At 43.3% G+C, this 16,750-nt stretch overlaps 1 protein-coding gene across 1 annotated transcript; it reads right to left on the bottom strand.

The window, feature by feature from the left end:
• Window positions 1–1,097: 1,097 nt before the first annotated feature.
• INSIG2 (insulin induced gene 2) lies at window positions 1,098–15,022 on the bottom strand. Its single transcript, XM_082483547.1, has 6 exons — window positions 14,997–15,022; window positions 10,399–10,739; window positions 7,390–7,514; window positions 5,053–5,219; window positions 4,540–4,639; window positions 1,098–4,035 (listed from the first exon to the last, which is right to left on the bottom strand). The coding sequence occupies exons 2-6, from the start codon at window positions 10,640–10,642 to the stop codon at window positions 3,994–3,996; spliced, it is 678 nt and encodes a 225-aa protein (XP_082339673.1). The 5' UTR covers window positions 10,643–10,739; window positions 14,997–15,022; the 3' UTR covers window positions 1,098–3,993.
• Between the last annotated feature and the right edge of the window lie 1,728 nt (window positions 15,023–16,750).

The raw sequence follows: 16,750 nt of genomic DNA, 5'->3' as shown, positions 1-16,750 counted from the left end.
GCTCCCAGCCAGATGGCAGAAGGGAAGTACAGAAGCTGCCAAGGAAAAGTTTCTTTGTCTACTCTCCTTCTCGCTGCTTACAGCAGCCACGTTATAAAGGGAGGCACAAGATGCGTTTCGCGAGAGCCTGGCAGCCCAGCGGTTGGAATGTTCTCTCCGAAATAGGCAACTTTCCATTCGACACCCTCGGGCTGAACCTGATTGGGAAGGACCTGGAGTTGCCATTTCCCGGGGCGATGCCCTCACGGAGAGGCTACAGATGAAAGGCAGAGGTTAAGTCGCCAGCAAAACACCTTTGCCGGCGTGCTTTTGACCGATTTTAGTGCTATGACTAGGTAAAATGATGATCATTTCTATCCTCGGCTGTAATTCGCCTGGTCAGACAGCTGGCATGCCCAGGACTCCCCATTTTGACAGCAGAGTTAGGATTTTTGGGCCAGAGGTTGCCCCATCCCACACAAACATGGGCCTTTTCCCTTCACCCCCTGTGCGCTTTCCACCTTTCGTGTGTGGGGCTGTCCTGCTGTGGGCACAGCATCCCAAATACCAGCGAACCTCTCTCCCCACCCTTTCCTCACCTCTGCCTGGAAGCTTTTTCATTACACGTTTCTAAACCTCTGTTTGTTACATCTTTTTTGAGACAGAGCGATGGGCACCGCAAACAGACAGGCTGTGAATACCAGAATAACACTCACTTCATATCCAGACCGGAACATTAATAAATACAAATATATTAAGGGATTCCCATCCATTCATGTGGGCTTTTTTCATATTCATAGGGGCTATTTATATCTAAATCTCTATTTTCTGCATTGCAACTGAAGATATCTGGCTTATTTGCACCCACCTCAAATATTCCCATTGCAGATTCAAAAGGGCACGTTTTCAAAGGCTGCTCAGCATGCTAATTATGATCGAATCGCGGCCGATGTGATCTGGCCTGCTTCTTTTTTAGTATTTCCAGACAGGTGTTTTGTGCAACCAATATGCCAGCTCAACGGTCAAAATTATTACGAGATTGCTGATAGAAGGCAATTCAGTGTATTTTAAAAATCCGTATCATTTCTTAAAGAAAGAAGAAACCTATAAACAAGGTTGTAACTGTATTTAATGCACATTTTGCTTTTAACAGCAATTTGCCAGTTTAAACAGCATAGACCTTACAATGCTTACTTAGTGAAGAGGTTATAGTGTTTATAAAGTCGTATCTAAAATATACCTTATTCATTCTCTATTGAACAACATTTTTAAGTCGGTCTAATATTATAATTACAGGCTATACAGTAGCAGCATGTTCACACCACTACAGTTAAGGCCATGTCAGCATTCTCATCACGAACCTTTTTCAGGGTTTGAACACACCAGCCATAAAATTACAACGCAGTCCCCAAAAATATGACATCCAAGACGCGAACCTCGTATCGACTTTAGTCAAATAAGAATAAAAATAATAACACACGTATAATAAAGGACTCCACCCAAATTTATTTTGGATGATTGCTGCCTTTGCACAACATGCTCAAAATTTCCAAAATGAAATTTAATTAGTGGACAGCACAGTCTAATCAGGTTTAGATGAATCCGAGTGCAAAGTGCTGTAAAGTGGGTGTCACAGATGCACAATAACCACTTCTCACATATTGCACGTTTTAACATACACAAGGCTTCTTCTGTGTAAATATTTAGACTGGCAGGTAAAAGCAGTTCTACCACCAAGTGAATAATAAAAACTACTCATCTCCAGTTGCATACACTTATTGGTCATGATGAAAGTACATTGTTTACCAAGTCAGCACACTGCCTACTGAGGTACCATGTTATGCCCTACAGTTAGGATAAGAAACGTGAATTTTTATGCCACTCACGCCCTGATAATTCAAGAGGGACTCATCACGCTGCCCACCAAGCCGAAGCCATGTGTTTAAGTAAAGAAGGTGGACGAGGCCAAATACTGTATGGAAAGGGACCCAACAGCTCCTTCAGTGAAACGCCAGAGCCTGCCTAAAGAACCCCACCCTTAGTTCATACCCTAACAGTTTCTTGAGTTTATCAATGAAATTCTTCTTATTGCCTTATGGCTTGACTTAAAGAAAATCTCTAGTCTGGGATCTACTTAAGTATGTTCGACCTCTGCTTAAAGCAAAGCACATCTCTATGTGCTTTCCTGAAACACGACCCCATGAAAGCGTGCTTCAGGTGCTGAATTGTCACGGAACCACGCTAAGCTGATGAAACTTTGTGCAGCTGCAGAACCAAGCTCTTAGCACATCATTTGCTTATTTATTATTTTTACACTTCCCCATTCAAGAAATTTTCCTTTTGTGACCACCTCTTTCATTACAATTTTGGAAGCACTCCTTTGCATACTTTTCAGACTTAGAGATAAGCACATAAGACTGAAAAAGAGTTGCCTATTTCAAGCTTTGTGTACATCGCATACACATGTTGATTAGTAAAAACTTGTCTAAACAACTGTTTGTTCTTTGGACCAACTCCAGTCTCCCTAGGTAAGGGAGGTGTAACATGTCTTACAAACCTTTCATGGAAGATTTAAAAAAAAAAAAATAGTACTTCAAGACAAAAAAGGAAAACAAATACATTAAAACATCATCAACACAGAAAGGGGGGAAACAAAGCGGAGACATCCCATGCCAAATTCACTGCTGGCACAGGATAGCAGTGTCCTCTTGAAGTTTGCTTTCTGCCTTCTTGCACAAGTTCTTTCATCGCATGGTCTTAAGAGCTGCAAAGCCAAGAGGAAATTCCACATATGCCCGCAAATATGGGTCACACACTAAAAATCCTTCTCGTTAAGAAAGGAACAGATTAGCACCCAGCCTATTTCAGCTCTCTGCCCTATCAGAATTTTTATGTACAGGCACCTGTAAAACAGGGTTAACAGTATTTCTCTACCTCAGAAAATTGCTATAAGAACAAATGCATTTATGGTTGCCTGGACCATAGTCACAGCCATAACGGCTACATCAGTACCTAAAATACAGCCTTGTCTCCTTCTGCTGATCCCTGTGACCAGAGCAGGTAGTAGACAAGAACTATCAAGAGTAACATTGGTAATGGAGAGTTTTATGACACTATATGGTAGCGGCTGCTTTAGTTCAGCAGAATTAAGTTTTACAATAAAAACTCCCTAAGATTTTTTTTTTTTTTTAAAATAAGTGATCAACACAAGTCAGCTTAAGGGACTGTACAAGAATGACCCGAATTGTATCCCTTTACTCAACACAACAAGTAGTTTCAGAATCTGTCCACATCTGATGATGGTCTACATAAATTCATATACAAATATGTATACTGGTTGTACTAGCCAAAAAAATAGCAAATAATTTCGAGCCTCGGTTTCCATTTGTATATTCTGTTATACTGGGCATGTACCACAGCCAAATGAAATGCTACAGCAATAATCCACACAATCCATATTAAGTTACCACACTGTATCATTCTTCTTACATCACAGGTGAGGAAACAGGCAGAAACCAGTTACTTATTGCATCAAAGCTCACCTGTAATCCACTAATTTCATAAATACGGGCAATCATCATGGAAAGAGAGATCTTTATTCCTAAGTCTGAATCCCCTGTCTTTCACCAAGCTATTAAGAACAAACTCCTCAGAACTTTCAATATAAAGTGAAGCAGAAGTTTCAGCTACAGAAACGTAGTGCAAAGGTTCAGTTTGGCACTGCAACATTATGGACAGACAAGAATTTATGGTAAACAGTTTAGATTTGGAAAAAAGAATCCTATAATTGAACCAATATTGTCAAATGTATTGCATACTATTGTAACTTCACAGTAATCAAAATCAGACATCAAGGTTTCTATAGAAGCAGCAATCACAGATTGCAGTAATGTATACCACTCAAGGGAAAAAAAAATTGCATTTTGGCAATTTCATAGTCAAGTGTTCCTTATGCTCTTCCAACAGTCATTTGTCAGATTATTTTCCTGTTTAAAAGGTGCACATTGATTCTCCTCAGTCCTCATGAGACTTCTCTGCAATGACTTTGCATTCATACTGAAAAACAGAAGTTGACAAAATTAATAATATTAATTTAAATAACTGATGAAAAAGACTGCTATGAGGGGGATTTTTCTACAAAATGGGTGATAAAATAGCTTAGCTTACACATCAACCAGATAAGTTTGGTCTCCCCAAGTTCTGCGCATACACCATTGGCTGCAATTTCTGTCTCCTTGAGCAGCAGAAAGAGCAGTTCAGACTTAGGGGATGGCCTGACTTCTCCCGAAACACAGGAGCTCTTATTTAGCTCCTCGTCCTGAGAGGACTAGAAGTGTGCAACTGAGAGTGTCCAGACCAGGACAAGAGCAAAGTCACGGGCTGTGCTCTGAATAACGGTACTAATGGCTCACTAACTAGATAAAAAAAACCAATGATTACTGATTTCTACCCTATCCCACGTCCAAAAGTCAAGTAACTGGCTGGTAGGTATGAAGGAAGGAATGATATGTAGATTAAAACTTTTACTAGAAGGCAATTGACCCCCCCCTCCAAACTTACCATGGCCAACTGCCTGCCGATATTGCCCATAGTTATTCCACCAGCAAAAAATATACATGGTAACCAGGAACGAACATAAAGGAAATCTGGAGACGTGTATCTGGAAAAGAACACTTTTTTTGAGCTCAACATTAAGCAATACATAGAGTGCTCCAATCACGAGACAAATCCACGAATTTAAATATTAGGATATTTCAAGCAAAAAAAGACATGTATTATTGAAATTTAATTACTTGCTGCAAATAACAAAGAAAGCTTCTTATTGATTATAATCCCATTTGTTCAACTAAAAGAAACACATTACGTTGTTGGTAACATAGCAATTCTACTGAAATAAGCAACTTCTAAATAAAAGTCTCACTTACAAACATATAAAAGCTTTCATAAACAGTCCAATTTATGTTACGCTTAAAATTAAGTGCTGGCAGTTTTGAAAATCACAAATTAGTTATTCTGATTTCATGTTATAACTTCAGGAGACTATCATTTAACCTTAAAGGAGTAAATACTTACTGATAAACTCCATTGTAGACCAGAAGTTGTGACACCAATGTGGCCAGGAAAGCAATTCCCACTCCAAGACCAAAGCCACTTCGTGATCTATCAAACGTCCACCACAGTCCAATTGACAGGGCTGCTAATGTGAGAGACAACTGGATATTGTTGGCAAAATCCACTTTCTGTGTTGACTGTTAAGGATAAGCTCGGAAATACCATATACAAGTGTAAAGCAGTTTTCTTCATTCTGTTTATCATATTTTGGCACAACAGAAAAAAATACCATTAAAAAATACGGCCATAACTGTATCGGCTATCACCCAGCTATCAGGTACAAGGAAATAAGCCTCACGTTGCCAATACATCAGGAAACTAAAAACTTAGGACACTTCTTCACATTTTAGGGTCTTAGCACTGTATAAGAGCAAAGAGACAATACACCTACCAGATAATGCAGGTATTTTATATGCACATACAATGCACGTTACTGCTCAGAGTAAGCACAGCTCATCCTTACCTGGTCCTTTATTACACTAAGCAGGAAATCTTAAATCCAGCATTAGACTCCTCTAAAGGATTTACTGAAAAAAGGTGTTTGTCTCTCTTAATTGCAATTTTGTTTAATTTACATGCTAGTTTATGTTCAGCTAACATTAAAAATGTTACTGTTTTCTATAAAACAAAATGTAAATAATATTACTGTGAAAGTATTCCAATAAATCAACCTTGAAAATCAGTTTTGTCAACCCTGTGATAAAAGTGTGAAGTCACTGCAGGTATCTTTGTAGTGATTCACATTCTTCAAAATGTTTTGGGAATACTAACTCATGCTCTCTACTCCTGCCCAAAACAGATTATTATTATAAAGGAGGCTGTCAAGTTTCATAAGCCTGAAAGCAAATTTATGGGATGACAACATAAAAATGCTGCCCTGTTTTCTCACAAAGACTTGGAGAGAGACCTAAAGGAAATGAGAAAGAAGTTCAACTAACTGAAATAAATAATTACAGGATAAAAATCAATAGCATCAGAAAAAATGCCAAACAAGACCAAAAATCACATCAAACATGGCAATGGGTAGAACTGGTAATAAGCTGAAAAGAAAGCAGTCTGGAGAGTCGTCAGGAGGAAATACAGACAGTACATTAATGATGTCCTTGAATATGTGTAACAGCTGTTAGAAAACTGCAGGAAGGTTTGCTGTAAATAACCTGACCCATGCAGAGAGAAGGTGCCAATTCTCTCGTATTTCTTAAAAGCAGCAAAGTTGCGTGTGCTCACACAACAGGGACAGTGCAGGTCCGTGAGAACCACGGGACCAGACTAACGCATCTTCGTCAGGGAGAGCAAGGTTTGTGAGGGACAGTGGGAATGACTCTGAGCCTTGGCAGCTCCAGCTCATCCGGCCATACTGGATAGGATGGCTGGTGGGAACAAAACCAAACAACAACAAAACCCATCCCAGGGCCAGGCCACCTCAGTAAGAATTCAGCCAGCTCTCACACCTTTCACTTAACTTGCCCCCTTTTCCTGGAAACGAGGAGATTTAGTAGCAGGCAATCAGAACTTCCTAGCATGGTTTCTGCAAACCGTATTGGAGATGACACTGAAGGGGATGAGAGTTCCAGAGATGATCAACTTTGGTTTTAATTAGCTAACAAGAACCCAATTTTCACAGACAGAACCTGGTTTTACCTGACAGAGGAGGCTCTAGGCATGACTACACAAAACCACTAAGACTCACGGCTCTGCCAGTAAGGTGTGTCAGTCCACGTGAAAACCACCCTGTCACCCAGCATGTCCCCAGCTGCTTCAGAGGGAAGGGACGCCAATTTTGACCACACTTGTGCAAGGATGTATCTGAATAGCTACAAAATTAGGAGTATAATGCACTGCAACATGCTGACTGACTTCTAATTGCTCTTACTGAATGACCACAGGAATGGTAACTAGTACAGCATCAAGGCATCATTTGCAGAATGGGGTAACACCACCTACTCGCTTTGTGTAGTCCTGGTTATTACCTGGTCCTGAGTTTTCCCCGTTCTTTGCAAAGTGCATGTGCTTCACTGATGACCTCAGTACTGGGCTTCAGCCTCTCACTATGGTGTTAAAAGGACATCAGCCCTTGGAATGTCTTAAAGCACTTTTCTGTAATACCTACCACAGAAATATTTCCCCACACTTACTTTAATTATTCAAATAAAATAAAATAAATAAAATATTCTGCGTTTCCCTTGCAGAAATGCTGCATGTTATATCTTTAGCAACAATTCACCGTGCCTGACTATGTGAGCTTTGTTTTAGAGGAAACCCATTTGTTACCGCCAATTACATTACAATATAGGATACAGCGCTGGCATGATTTATTCCCACAAAGACTGCTACACATCGCATTACACTGGACCATTCTCTCTTAAATTTATGTGGCTCTCCCAGATGTCTGTCCATGCATGGGTACAATAACCCAATCACAGCTGTGGAGACAGGAAAGAAAAAATGCCCAAAAGTTAAACCACTGGCAATATTTAACTAAAATAATGACTACCTAGACTTTGACAATTAGTGCAACTACCAAACCAGATCTTTTAAGGATAAATAGTACAAAACAAACATTGTAAAAGAACAGGAATTTCAAACAATTTCATTATTTTAAAAAGCCCTGTAAGACTTCAACAGAATCTTCAACCACTGCAGCAGTGATGTGGCAGAAGTAGCGAACCAGAGACAATTCGAACTAGGGGCAGAGGATGACAGAGCTCTGCACCCTACCAAAATCTGCAGTCCCACATTGTAGTTCAAACAGAGCAGTAATAGCTTGCAGGCTGGACTTTTGAAAATCCCACATATCAAACATACATGTTTAAATAACTGCAAAACAAACACACCACAGTAAGAGCACATCAGTATTTTGTGTCTTCCTTTGTTGTTGTTACAAGCAGTTTGTTTGGGTAATGTTTTTCTCTTCTTCAATGCTACTACAAAAGCTCAAACAGAAGAGGGAAAGCCAAGAGCCTACAGTAGCTGTTGAATGCAGAAAGCAAACAAGACTTTCAACCCCAGGGAACTGCTATGCTCTTTGAACATTTCTTCATAAATGTGTTCTCTACTGCAATAGCAGCTGAAAAGACTGTTACCAACACGGATAAGGAATAACACTGGCGCTTAATGTTAAACTGGTGCTGCAGGAGGGGGGCAAAGCCTGAGTCATCATCGGTACAGACTCCCGTGCCCTCAGTCTGGCATGCTGCTGGAGGTATGTTATGGCAAATGCTCTTTATTCTGCCAGAGAGGAAACTGATCTCCAGGATTCGAGAAAATAAATCACCAGCAAAGCTGGAGAGAGAAAAAAAAAAACCACCTCCCTGAACAATTTTCTTGCTAAAGGCCAAACTGATGACTAGTAACAGTGATGGATGAAAGGACTTCTCTGAAAGCAGCCTCGATCACCACTGATTAGAAATATGCAAAATACTTTTATTCTGTTCACAATAATAAACCATACTGCAGAGAAATGTTCGTGTGAATTCCAGGAAGGCTGTGCAAGTACAAATGGTAAGAAAATGGGTGAATTATCATCATTTACTATAAAGGTTCCCCATATGCATGCTAGCAGAGAAGATAAGGAAAGAAAATAGAAAAGACTGATAACAAAAAAGAAAGAACTGGGAACACCTCAACAGGGGTCACTGCTGCTGGGAAAAGCCAATTAAGGCAGTAATATCTTTAAATCAGGTGGTTTCAAATCAAGTAATGGAAATGTCTAGCAGGTGGTAGACTACACTTTACTAGCCGCATCCAGTCTTTCCATCAAAACCACCAACCCATCAGAACCAAAAAGGCCCACAAGTTTCTTGTGAGATGATGGCAAGATCTAGCCTTCATGACTTCCCCATACGCAACTGCAGACAGTGTTCTCGGATGACCCAAGAGAGCATAAGGTGCAGCCTGATGCAAACAGCTGACAGTGCAAACATTACAGTGAACGTGGCAAACCTTACGTGCTGCTGCTGCTGCAAGTTGGGATTCTGTCATTTCAACCCCCACTACTCCACATATAAAAGATCGAACCTTTACCAGAAATGTTTGTCAAGACAATCAGTTTAAAGTATAAAAGAAAAATGCGGCAAATGCAGGATACAAACCAAAAAACTAACCAATAGTTTCAGCAAGACAATAGAAAGAGGACTAAGACAACTAGCAGATAAAGCATGTACGTAACTGACACCATAACATGCCAAACACATTGCCACAGAACAAAACTGACATATTCAGAGAGATATTTGGAGGGTTTCCTTTCAAATCAAGCTCCTCTATGACATCTGGGGTGTAGTATTTCAACAAGAAAGCAATTAGACGACTAGGAAAAACATAGACTTAAATATTATATTAGCAAAACAGTGATGCCAAGCAAAAGCTAGTTTATTGACTCATATTAATACTCAGAAGTGTGGGCTTCTCCATCTTCTTAAAACTGACCTCTAGGAAGATACTGCCTTTACTGTAAAGGTTCGCTAAAGCAGAATCCTCCCCTACTGGCTTCTAAGAAAATTCCCTTAGAAAGTGTAGAACTGACCCATGTGATCAATGATCTTCAGAGCCAAGCAGAAAGCCAAATTCCATCAGACTTCTAACATGGAATATGCCTTGATACTTGAAGATGAAAGAAGAGGAAAAAGGGACATTTCTTACTATGTACAGCAGACATCTCACTTAAACTAGCTAAGCACGCAAAAGCCTCAACTCCCTACATGGCCATGGGAGAAATGGAGCATATTCATGTCATCCCATTTGACACATGAATCTAACTGAGGTGCTCTGTTCTGCAACGCACCTCTACAACCGCAAACTGCGTGCCTGGCCTCAACTCTGCGAGACACAGTCAGCTCTCCCAGCTTTAGGGAGCTAAAGCGACACGTCGAACTGGAATGAGGAACAAATGGAAAGCTGGACCACAAAAGGGAGCATTACTCAGGGTGGTCTGCTGCACTCCAAACAAGGTACTGCGCGCTGTACCGTCTGGGACTTCCAGGGTATATTTAAGGGCTGCCTGTAGAGCACACTCCTGTAATCCAGCCTCAGGGTTACAACTACCACCACCTTCTAAAGTCTCTTCAAAGGTTATGTTCTGCATACAGTATTACAGTACAACAAGTTAGCAGAACAGCAGCTTCTGGACACATGCATGCGTATTTATGTACACATGGGGAGATCAGAAGGATGGTAATACCTCAGAAAGGGCAGTGATGCTGGAAGAGAAATTTTTATCTTCAACACTATTCATATAGTTTTTTGTAACTATACAACTACCTATCCACCCTTTCATCTCCACACCAGGCACACGTACACAACGGAACTTACCTGATGCCGTGCCACAGCAAGGTGGTACCCACCAAGCTGAGGAGAAGATGCTTGTGATCACATCAGGGGGGAAGAGAGTAACGTTTCTCTGGATCTGAAGCAAGTTTAATACTAATGCAAGAAATACGCCAATAAAAAACAGCACTATACCACGAATTACCAAATTCATGCCACGACTGGTTACAGATGAAATGTAAGGCCCACATTTTTTTGGTAAGGTTGGCATTGCATCATTTTCTGCCATGACTTCTTATGTTCTCAGAGACATCCAACAGGCTGACTGAGGAGGATTCACTTGCAATCAGTATTTCGACTCTCCTCAATTAGGAGATACCCAAACCCTGAAAAATAATAAAAAAGTGTGAAAAATGCAGGCATAAGAAACATTCAATTTATTTAAGAGAAATATATTTGAGTTTGGGTTAAAAAAACGTGGCTATTATATTTTTCTGAATTTTCTGAGGAGGCAAAAGTCATTTGAGAGCAGAACCAACCACGGCTGCAAAAATGCCTTACAAAGAAAACAGGTTTTACAAACAGCTTTGCCTACTAGGAGACACCGGAGGAGGAAACGTGGGATGGAACAGCTAAGAATGTGAAACCACAAAGAACAGGTGAAGAAATGAAACCGATATCAGATGGAAGAAAGGCGTGCTTTGCAGTAACAATAAATTGTTTTTCTCCCCTCCTTTAAGCAACAACTGGAGATTGTGTAACTCCGAAGCAAGTAAACACAGCCCTTAGTTTCCAGTCAGCCACAGAGGTTCACAGATCTCTCTTCCTGAAGATGCGCCAGAAAACATTTCTCAACTGGAAAGTGAAATCAGAAATATTTTTCAGGATGGATTCCGAATTTCGGCAATCCCGCAGTGCATTCATTGTTGTAACCCCAGATAAGAGCAAACAACTGGGCAAACCAAAGAAGTAATCTCAATACAGAGAAATGTTTACCGACGTAACACACTTTTGGTGAAAACCGCCACACATTATTACAAACCATAATTGTAATCAGGCACAAAAGAACCTGACAGTGAAGGGAAAAGGAGCTCCCCCTGCCTGTGCACTAGGTAGCATCCTACATGAGTAACTCTGCCAGCACTACGGGAATGGCAGAGTTCCCATCCCAATCACTCTTTTTAAAAAAAACCTGTCCATCAAGAGTCTTGTTATACATGGATTCAGTGCCACATTCATGTATAACAACGATTTTGATCGACAGCTTAGCCACCTGGAACTTAAGAAAAAAAGCCCTGACATTGTTTTTAAATTTGAAACTGCCAACTGGTGGCGGCTTTTGTTAACTCTTACTTATGGCCATGCGGGCACAAGGGGAGACAAAAGAGCGCAGGCATCCCCCTTCCTCCCTGGCTTCAGCAGATCCCAAGGAAACTCTCTGAAGAGGACGCAACAGGACAGAGGACGCAGCATACACTTTTGCTGACTGAAAGCCGAAAGGGAAGTTAAATACATCTAGGCTAGTTAAGATACTACAGGTAACTGCAGAAGATGCGATGCCACAGCGTGACATTCTCCATCACTCAGAAAAAGGTTCCAAGAGGCAAAACAAAAGAAAAAAAAAGTTCTGATCACACTTAACTTCCCGCTGGCATTTCAGGGAGGCAGCAGAGTTCTCCTAAGAATAAGGAATACTCTTCTACACAGCCAATTCTCCGCGTTATTTGTAATCATGAACACATCTTGGGGGGAAAGAGGGCAACCACGGTGTCTGGCTTCTGAGCCAGCGTGCTGACTCACACTGAAGAGGTGACTGCAGCAAGGCTGGCACTGGCACGCTTCCCTCAAGCAAAAAGGAGGTGGATCCAGATTTTTTTTTTTCCCCTCATCTGGATGGCATGGCAGTGGAGCTTGGATGATACATTTAGCCTCCAGGAAAGAAAGCATGGAGTCACAAATACATCACAATTTCACTGAGAGTCTCCCCTGTTCCTGGGGGCTTTGCCCACCAGGTGATCACAGGAATTCCCAGAATTTAGAGAGGTCTTTTCAATACGTGGCACTGGAGACTGTAGATCCCAATTACAAACTCTGCAGGAATACTGCACCTAATAGGGGCTTTTAAACCGTTACGTCCCTTCTTAACTTTAGCTTGCCTAAGAAAACAAGCTGAACTCTTGACTCTCCACTTACTTCACCATCCCAACAATTCTTGGCACTTCCTGAAGTCTGCACTTCCCTTTTTTTAATGCATGACCAGATCTGATGTATACAATCCCAGATTCAGCTCTCACAGCCTTGTACAAGAAAGTTCACGCTTCTGCATCTCTCTTTAAATGAGCTCTTCTGCTGCACACAAAGGATCACAATTTATTTTTCCACTGTCATAAAGCAGTTGCTCACATCCTGGGACCCATTACTACATTCCAGTCTCTCTCCCGTTACTGAACTCCTTGTTCCTTGGTACCAGTCCCAAACCTTGCATGCTGCACTTCAGCCCATATGTGTTACTTTAACACTCAACGTCACTCTATTTGTCCTGCAGGATACCTCAGTCCTCTCTGGCCCTGTAAACGGCTCCCAGCTTTGCGTCATGAGCAAACATCATTACTGCATCCCATTTTGTGCACCAAGGTCATCAACTAAAATACCGAGCTACATCAGCCCAAGTCCCTGTCTGATGAAATCTATTAATAATTTCCCTGCTGCCGTTATTTCCCCATTTTATGCCATCTCTTGATATCTCCCTTTAACAAGACTCTGCTTCTTGTAATTCTTCAAATATAATAATCTCCAACTTAATTCATCAGCTGTCCCACATGGCAATAATGACGTAAACAACAATGAGACATTACTTTTTTTTTTTTTCCTAGAAATGCTAATGATAAACAGAAGTCCAATTTTATTCTGGCATAAACCAGTTTCAGAATATAAAACCTGTATTTACCCAATTTCCATTTATTTAATACATCATTTGTCAACTATATTATATATAATTGTGAAGGCTTATCAAAACATAACAGGAATTTGCAATGCAAGGAAATCGCTAACTGCTTTTATACAACTACTGCAGCTGCAAGTCATTCAAGGCACCAGCAACAGATTTTTAGTATGAGGTAAACAGCCTGAGCACAGCAAAGGCACTTGGGTGGGTGCATGTCAGTGAACATTTATAACAAGCAATGCAAGGTCCCAAATTAGCATGATGCAGTAGTTTCTGTCCTGGTTTCTCACCCTACACGTATTGTTCCTATTTGTTTTATCCTAGTTTCCAAATCTTCTATGCTCATTGTCACAGAGACCTTCTGGCATGCCACAAACAGAGCAATAGGGGAACGGAGCAAGGTGACCAACGCTCACATAAGGATTCTTCAGTGCCTCGGACAGCCTGGTTTCACAATGTTCAGGCACAGCAAAGGTATTTACTGTCACCACCTTTCATGAAAATGGAAATTAAGCTCTCTAAAGAAGACATCCCCTCCTTCTTCTGGCCTGGGAGGCGTGCAGACAGATGAGGCACTGTCTCTCCTTTTAAGCCTTGTATTTCACTGAGGGTTTGCACTCAGATGGGAACACTTCACGTATTGAACCAATGCTACTTCTGAGCCTTCATCTCTTGGGAACGCACATTCAAAACTGTAACGCCACGCTGAAAGCTACAGCCTTGGCATTGCCACCACGTCTCAGCTGCACTTTCCCTCCGCGGTGGCACACGGCTTCCAAAATCCAAGCTTTTTCACAGACCATGCGAGAGCATTACATACTTTTCGCAAGGCAACCACACGATGTCTGGCATTGCGCAAAAAAAAAAAAAAAAAAAAAGTTAACAACTAAATTATCACCCTAGACACTTTCAAAACACTTAGTCACTTAACTGTCTTCTAATTAGGAGAGCCGTCCTGTGAGTGCTCCCGGGCGCTCTTCACGCTCGCGAGGAGCCTTCTGCCGTGTGCGACTCACAGCTTCTGACACGACACAGACGCATTAGGAACAACGCCGTGCAGCGGGGGCCAAGAACGAGAAGGTTTATTTAAGCAACACCGCGCAGGAGATGGCAAAACCGGTGAAACGACAAGAAACCATCTGTCTTCTGCGAGGCGACGCCAAAAGAAAACCATCACCCCCTTCTCCAGGGGGTAAGCGAGGCGGATCCCCCGGGGTCTGAGAAGTCCCGGGCATGAAGCCGGTCGCTTCAGGCCAGCGTTCGCCCCTCCGGCCCAGGCCGGCGGAGGGGCCGCAGGCCCGGCCGCGCAGGGCCCAGCCCGCAGGCAGCCGGCCCAGCCCCGCCTGCCCGGGGGGAGCCTCCCCGGGCGGACGGTTTAACGGCTGCCGGGGGTGAGGGAACGGCTCCCTCGCTCACCCGCTGCGCCCGGGCACGGCGGGCGGGCGGCCAGCCACCGCGGTCCCCCCCCGTCCCCAGCGCAGGCAGCCCGGCGGCGGCGGGGCCCGCCGCCACCCCCGCCCCGAGGCAGGACGCCGGCGGCGGCGCTGCTCGGTCGGCCGTCCGCGGGGAGGACGAGGCCCGCCGGGCTCCTCTGCCCGCCCGGCCCGGCTTGTTTCCCCCCCCCGCCGCTACGCTTCGCACAGCTCCCCCCCGACACCCGCCCCCTCCGCGCAGGAGCCGCCGCAGCCCCGGGACTCACTCGGCCTCCGCCATCTTCTCCCTCCCCGCGCCAGTCCCCGCCCCGCGCAGCCTCCGCAGCGCCCCGCCGAGCAGCTGACGGGGGCGGTGGTGGTGGCGGCGGCGGCGGAGGAGCGGGGCCTGCCCCGCCGTGAGGGACCGGCCGACGACGCCTGAGGTGGCCCGGCCCGGCCCGGCCCGGCCCGGCCCGGCCGCCGGTAGCCTCTGCTCCAGACCCCGCGGCGCCAAGCAGCTCTCGGAGGTGGTGGTGAAAAGCCCCCGTGCGTGCAGAATAGATGGGGTAACTCACAGGAACTCCGGCAGCGCGCTGCTTAATCTGTACTGGTGGTTACCAAAGTGAAAAGGCATATACTCGGCACTGGTGAGGCCCCACCTCGAGTACTGCGTTCAGTTTTGGGCCCCTCACTGCAAGAAGGACATTGACACTCTGGAGCGTGTCCAGAGAAGGGCAGCGAAGCTGGTGAGGGGTCTGGAGGACAAGTCTGATGAGAAGCTGCTGAGGGAACTGGGGTGGTTTAGCCTGGAGAAAAGGAGGTTGAGGGGAGACCTTATCACTCTCTACAGCTCCCTGAAAGGAGGTTGTAGCCAGGTGGGGGTCGGTCTCTTCTCCCAAGTGACAAGCAACAGGACAAAAGGAAACAGCCTCAAGTTGCGCCAGGGGAGGTTTAGATTGGATATGAGGAAAAATGTCTTCACTGAAAGGGCTGTCAAACACTGGAACGGGCTGCCCAAGGAAGTGGTGGAGCCACCATCCCTGGAGGTATTTAAAAGACGGGTAGATATAGTGCTGAGGGACATGGTTTAGTGGTGGTTTTGGCAGTGTTAGGTTAACAGTTGGACTCGATGATGTTAAAGGTCCCTTCCAGCCTACACAATTCTATGATTGTATGTGCCGTTAGGCTTTTTGTGGTGTTTATGCTTCCAGCTGAGGTGGGCTGTGCAATATCCCTGTCGCACCTTTCAGTCACAGCAAAGGGAAAGGTGAAATACCAGTTTCCCAGCTCAAACTGCTGGCCTGGCTCCGGCTCTCCGCAGCACCTGATTCTGCAAGGACTTTCACATCTGCTTAGTGTTATTGATTGGGGCAAAAATGACACAGCTCATTACTCCAGAAACTGCATTTTCATCACCAGTCTGGCCTCTTGGGGGTAACATACAATGTGAAGCAGAAAACATTTTGCTTTAACCTGTCTTAATGAGTAGTAAAGGCATCACAATAAAAAAATTACATTTATTGTATATATGTGGGGAGGGGTATAGGAGATAATGCTGTTTTGTTCATTTATCTCATATATTCATTATATTCATTGTTATTTGTCTATTAATGAACTTTTTCCTTTCTCGTTGCACTGATAATGAATACAATTTATTAAAAATATTTGCAGATTGCGTTCCCCCAAGCTTAGTATTTCATTGCAGAGACTTTGATAGAGCTTTCTATATTACGAGGTCTGCAGTGATTCCGTGCAGATCCTACTACAGTTCCAGAATAATGGTTGGATAGGATGGAATTGGTAACTGTATTTACTACAGTGGCATCTTTAGTGATAACTGTGGTTTCTTTGTGCTGCTATGTTGTGAACAACAGTGTCACCAAACACGTATAAACTCAGAGGAAAGTACATGGGTCTATAATAGACATATTAAGAATAGAAAAGGGAGAGATTTACAGCAGCAGAAACCAATTGTGGTTTAGATGAGCAATAAATGAATTTTCAAATCATTCAACTTTGGTTTTCGTCACACAGAAACAAA

This window comes from Vanellus vanellus (assembly GCF_965231255.1).
Source record: "Vanellus vanellus genome assembly, chromosome: 5".
Classification (NCBI taxonomy): Eukaryota; Metazoa; Chordata; class Aves; order Charadriiformes; family Charadriidae; genus Vanellus; species Vanellus vanellus.
The sequence above is the reverse complement of the archived record's forward strand: the minus strand, read 5'-3'. Positions and strand labels throughout refer to the sequence as shown.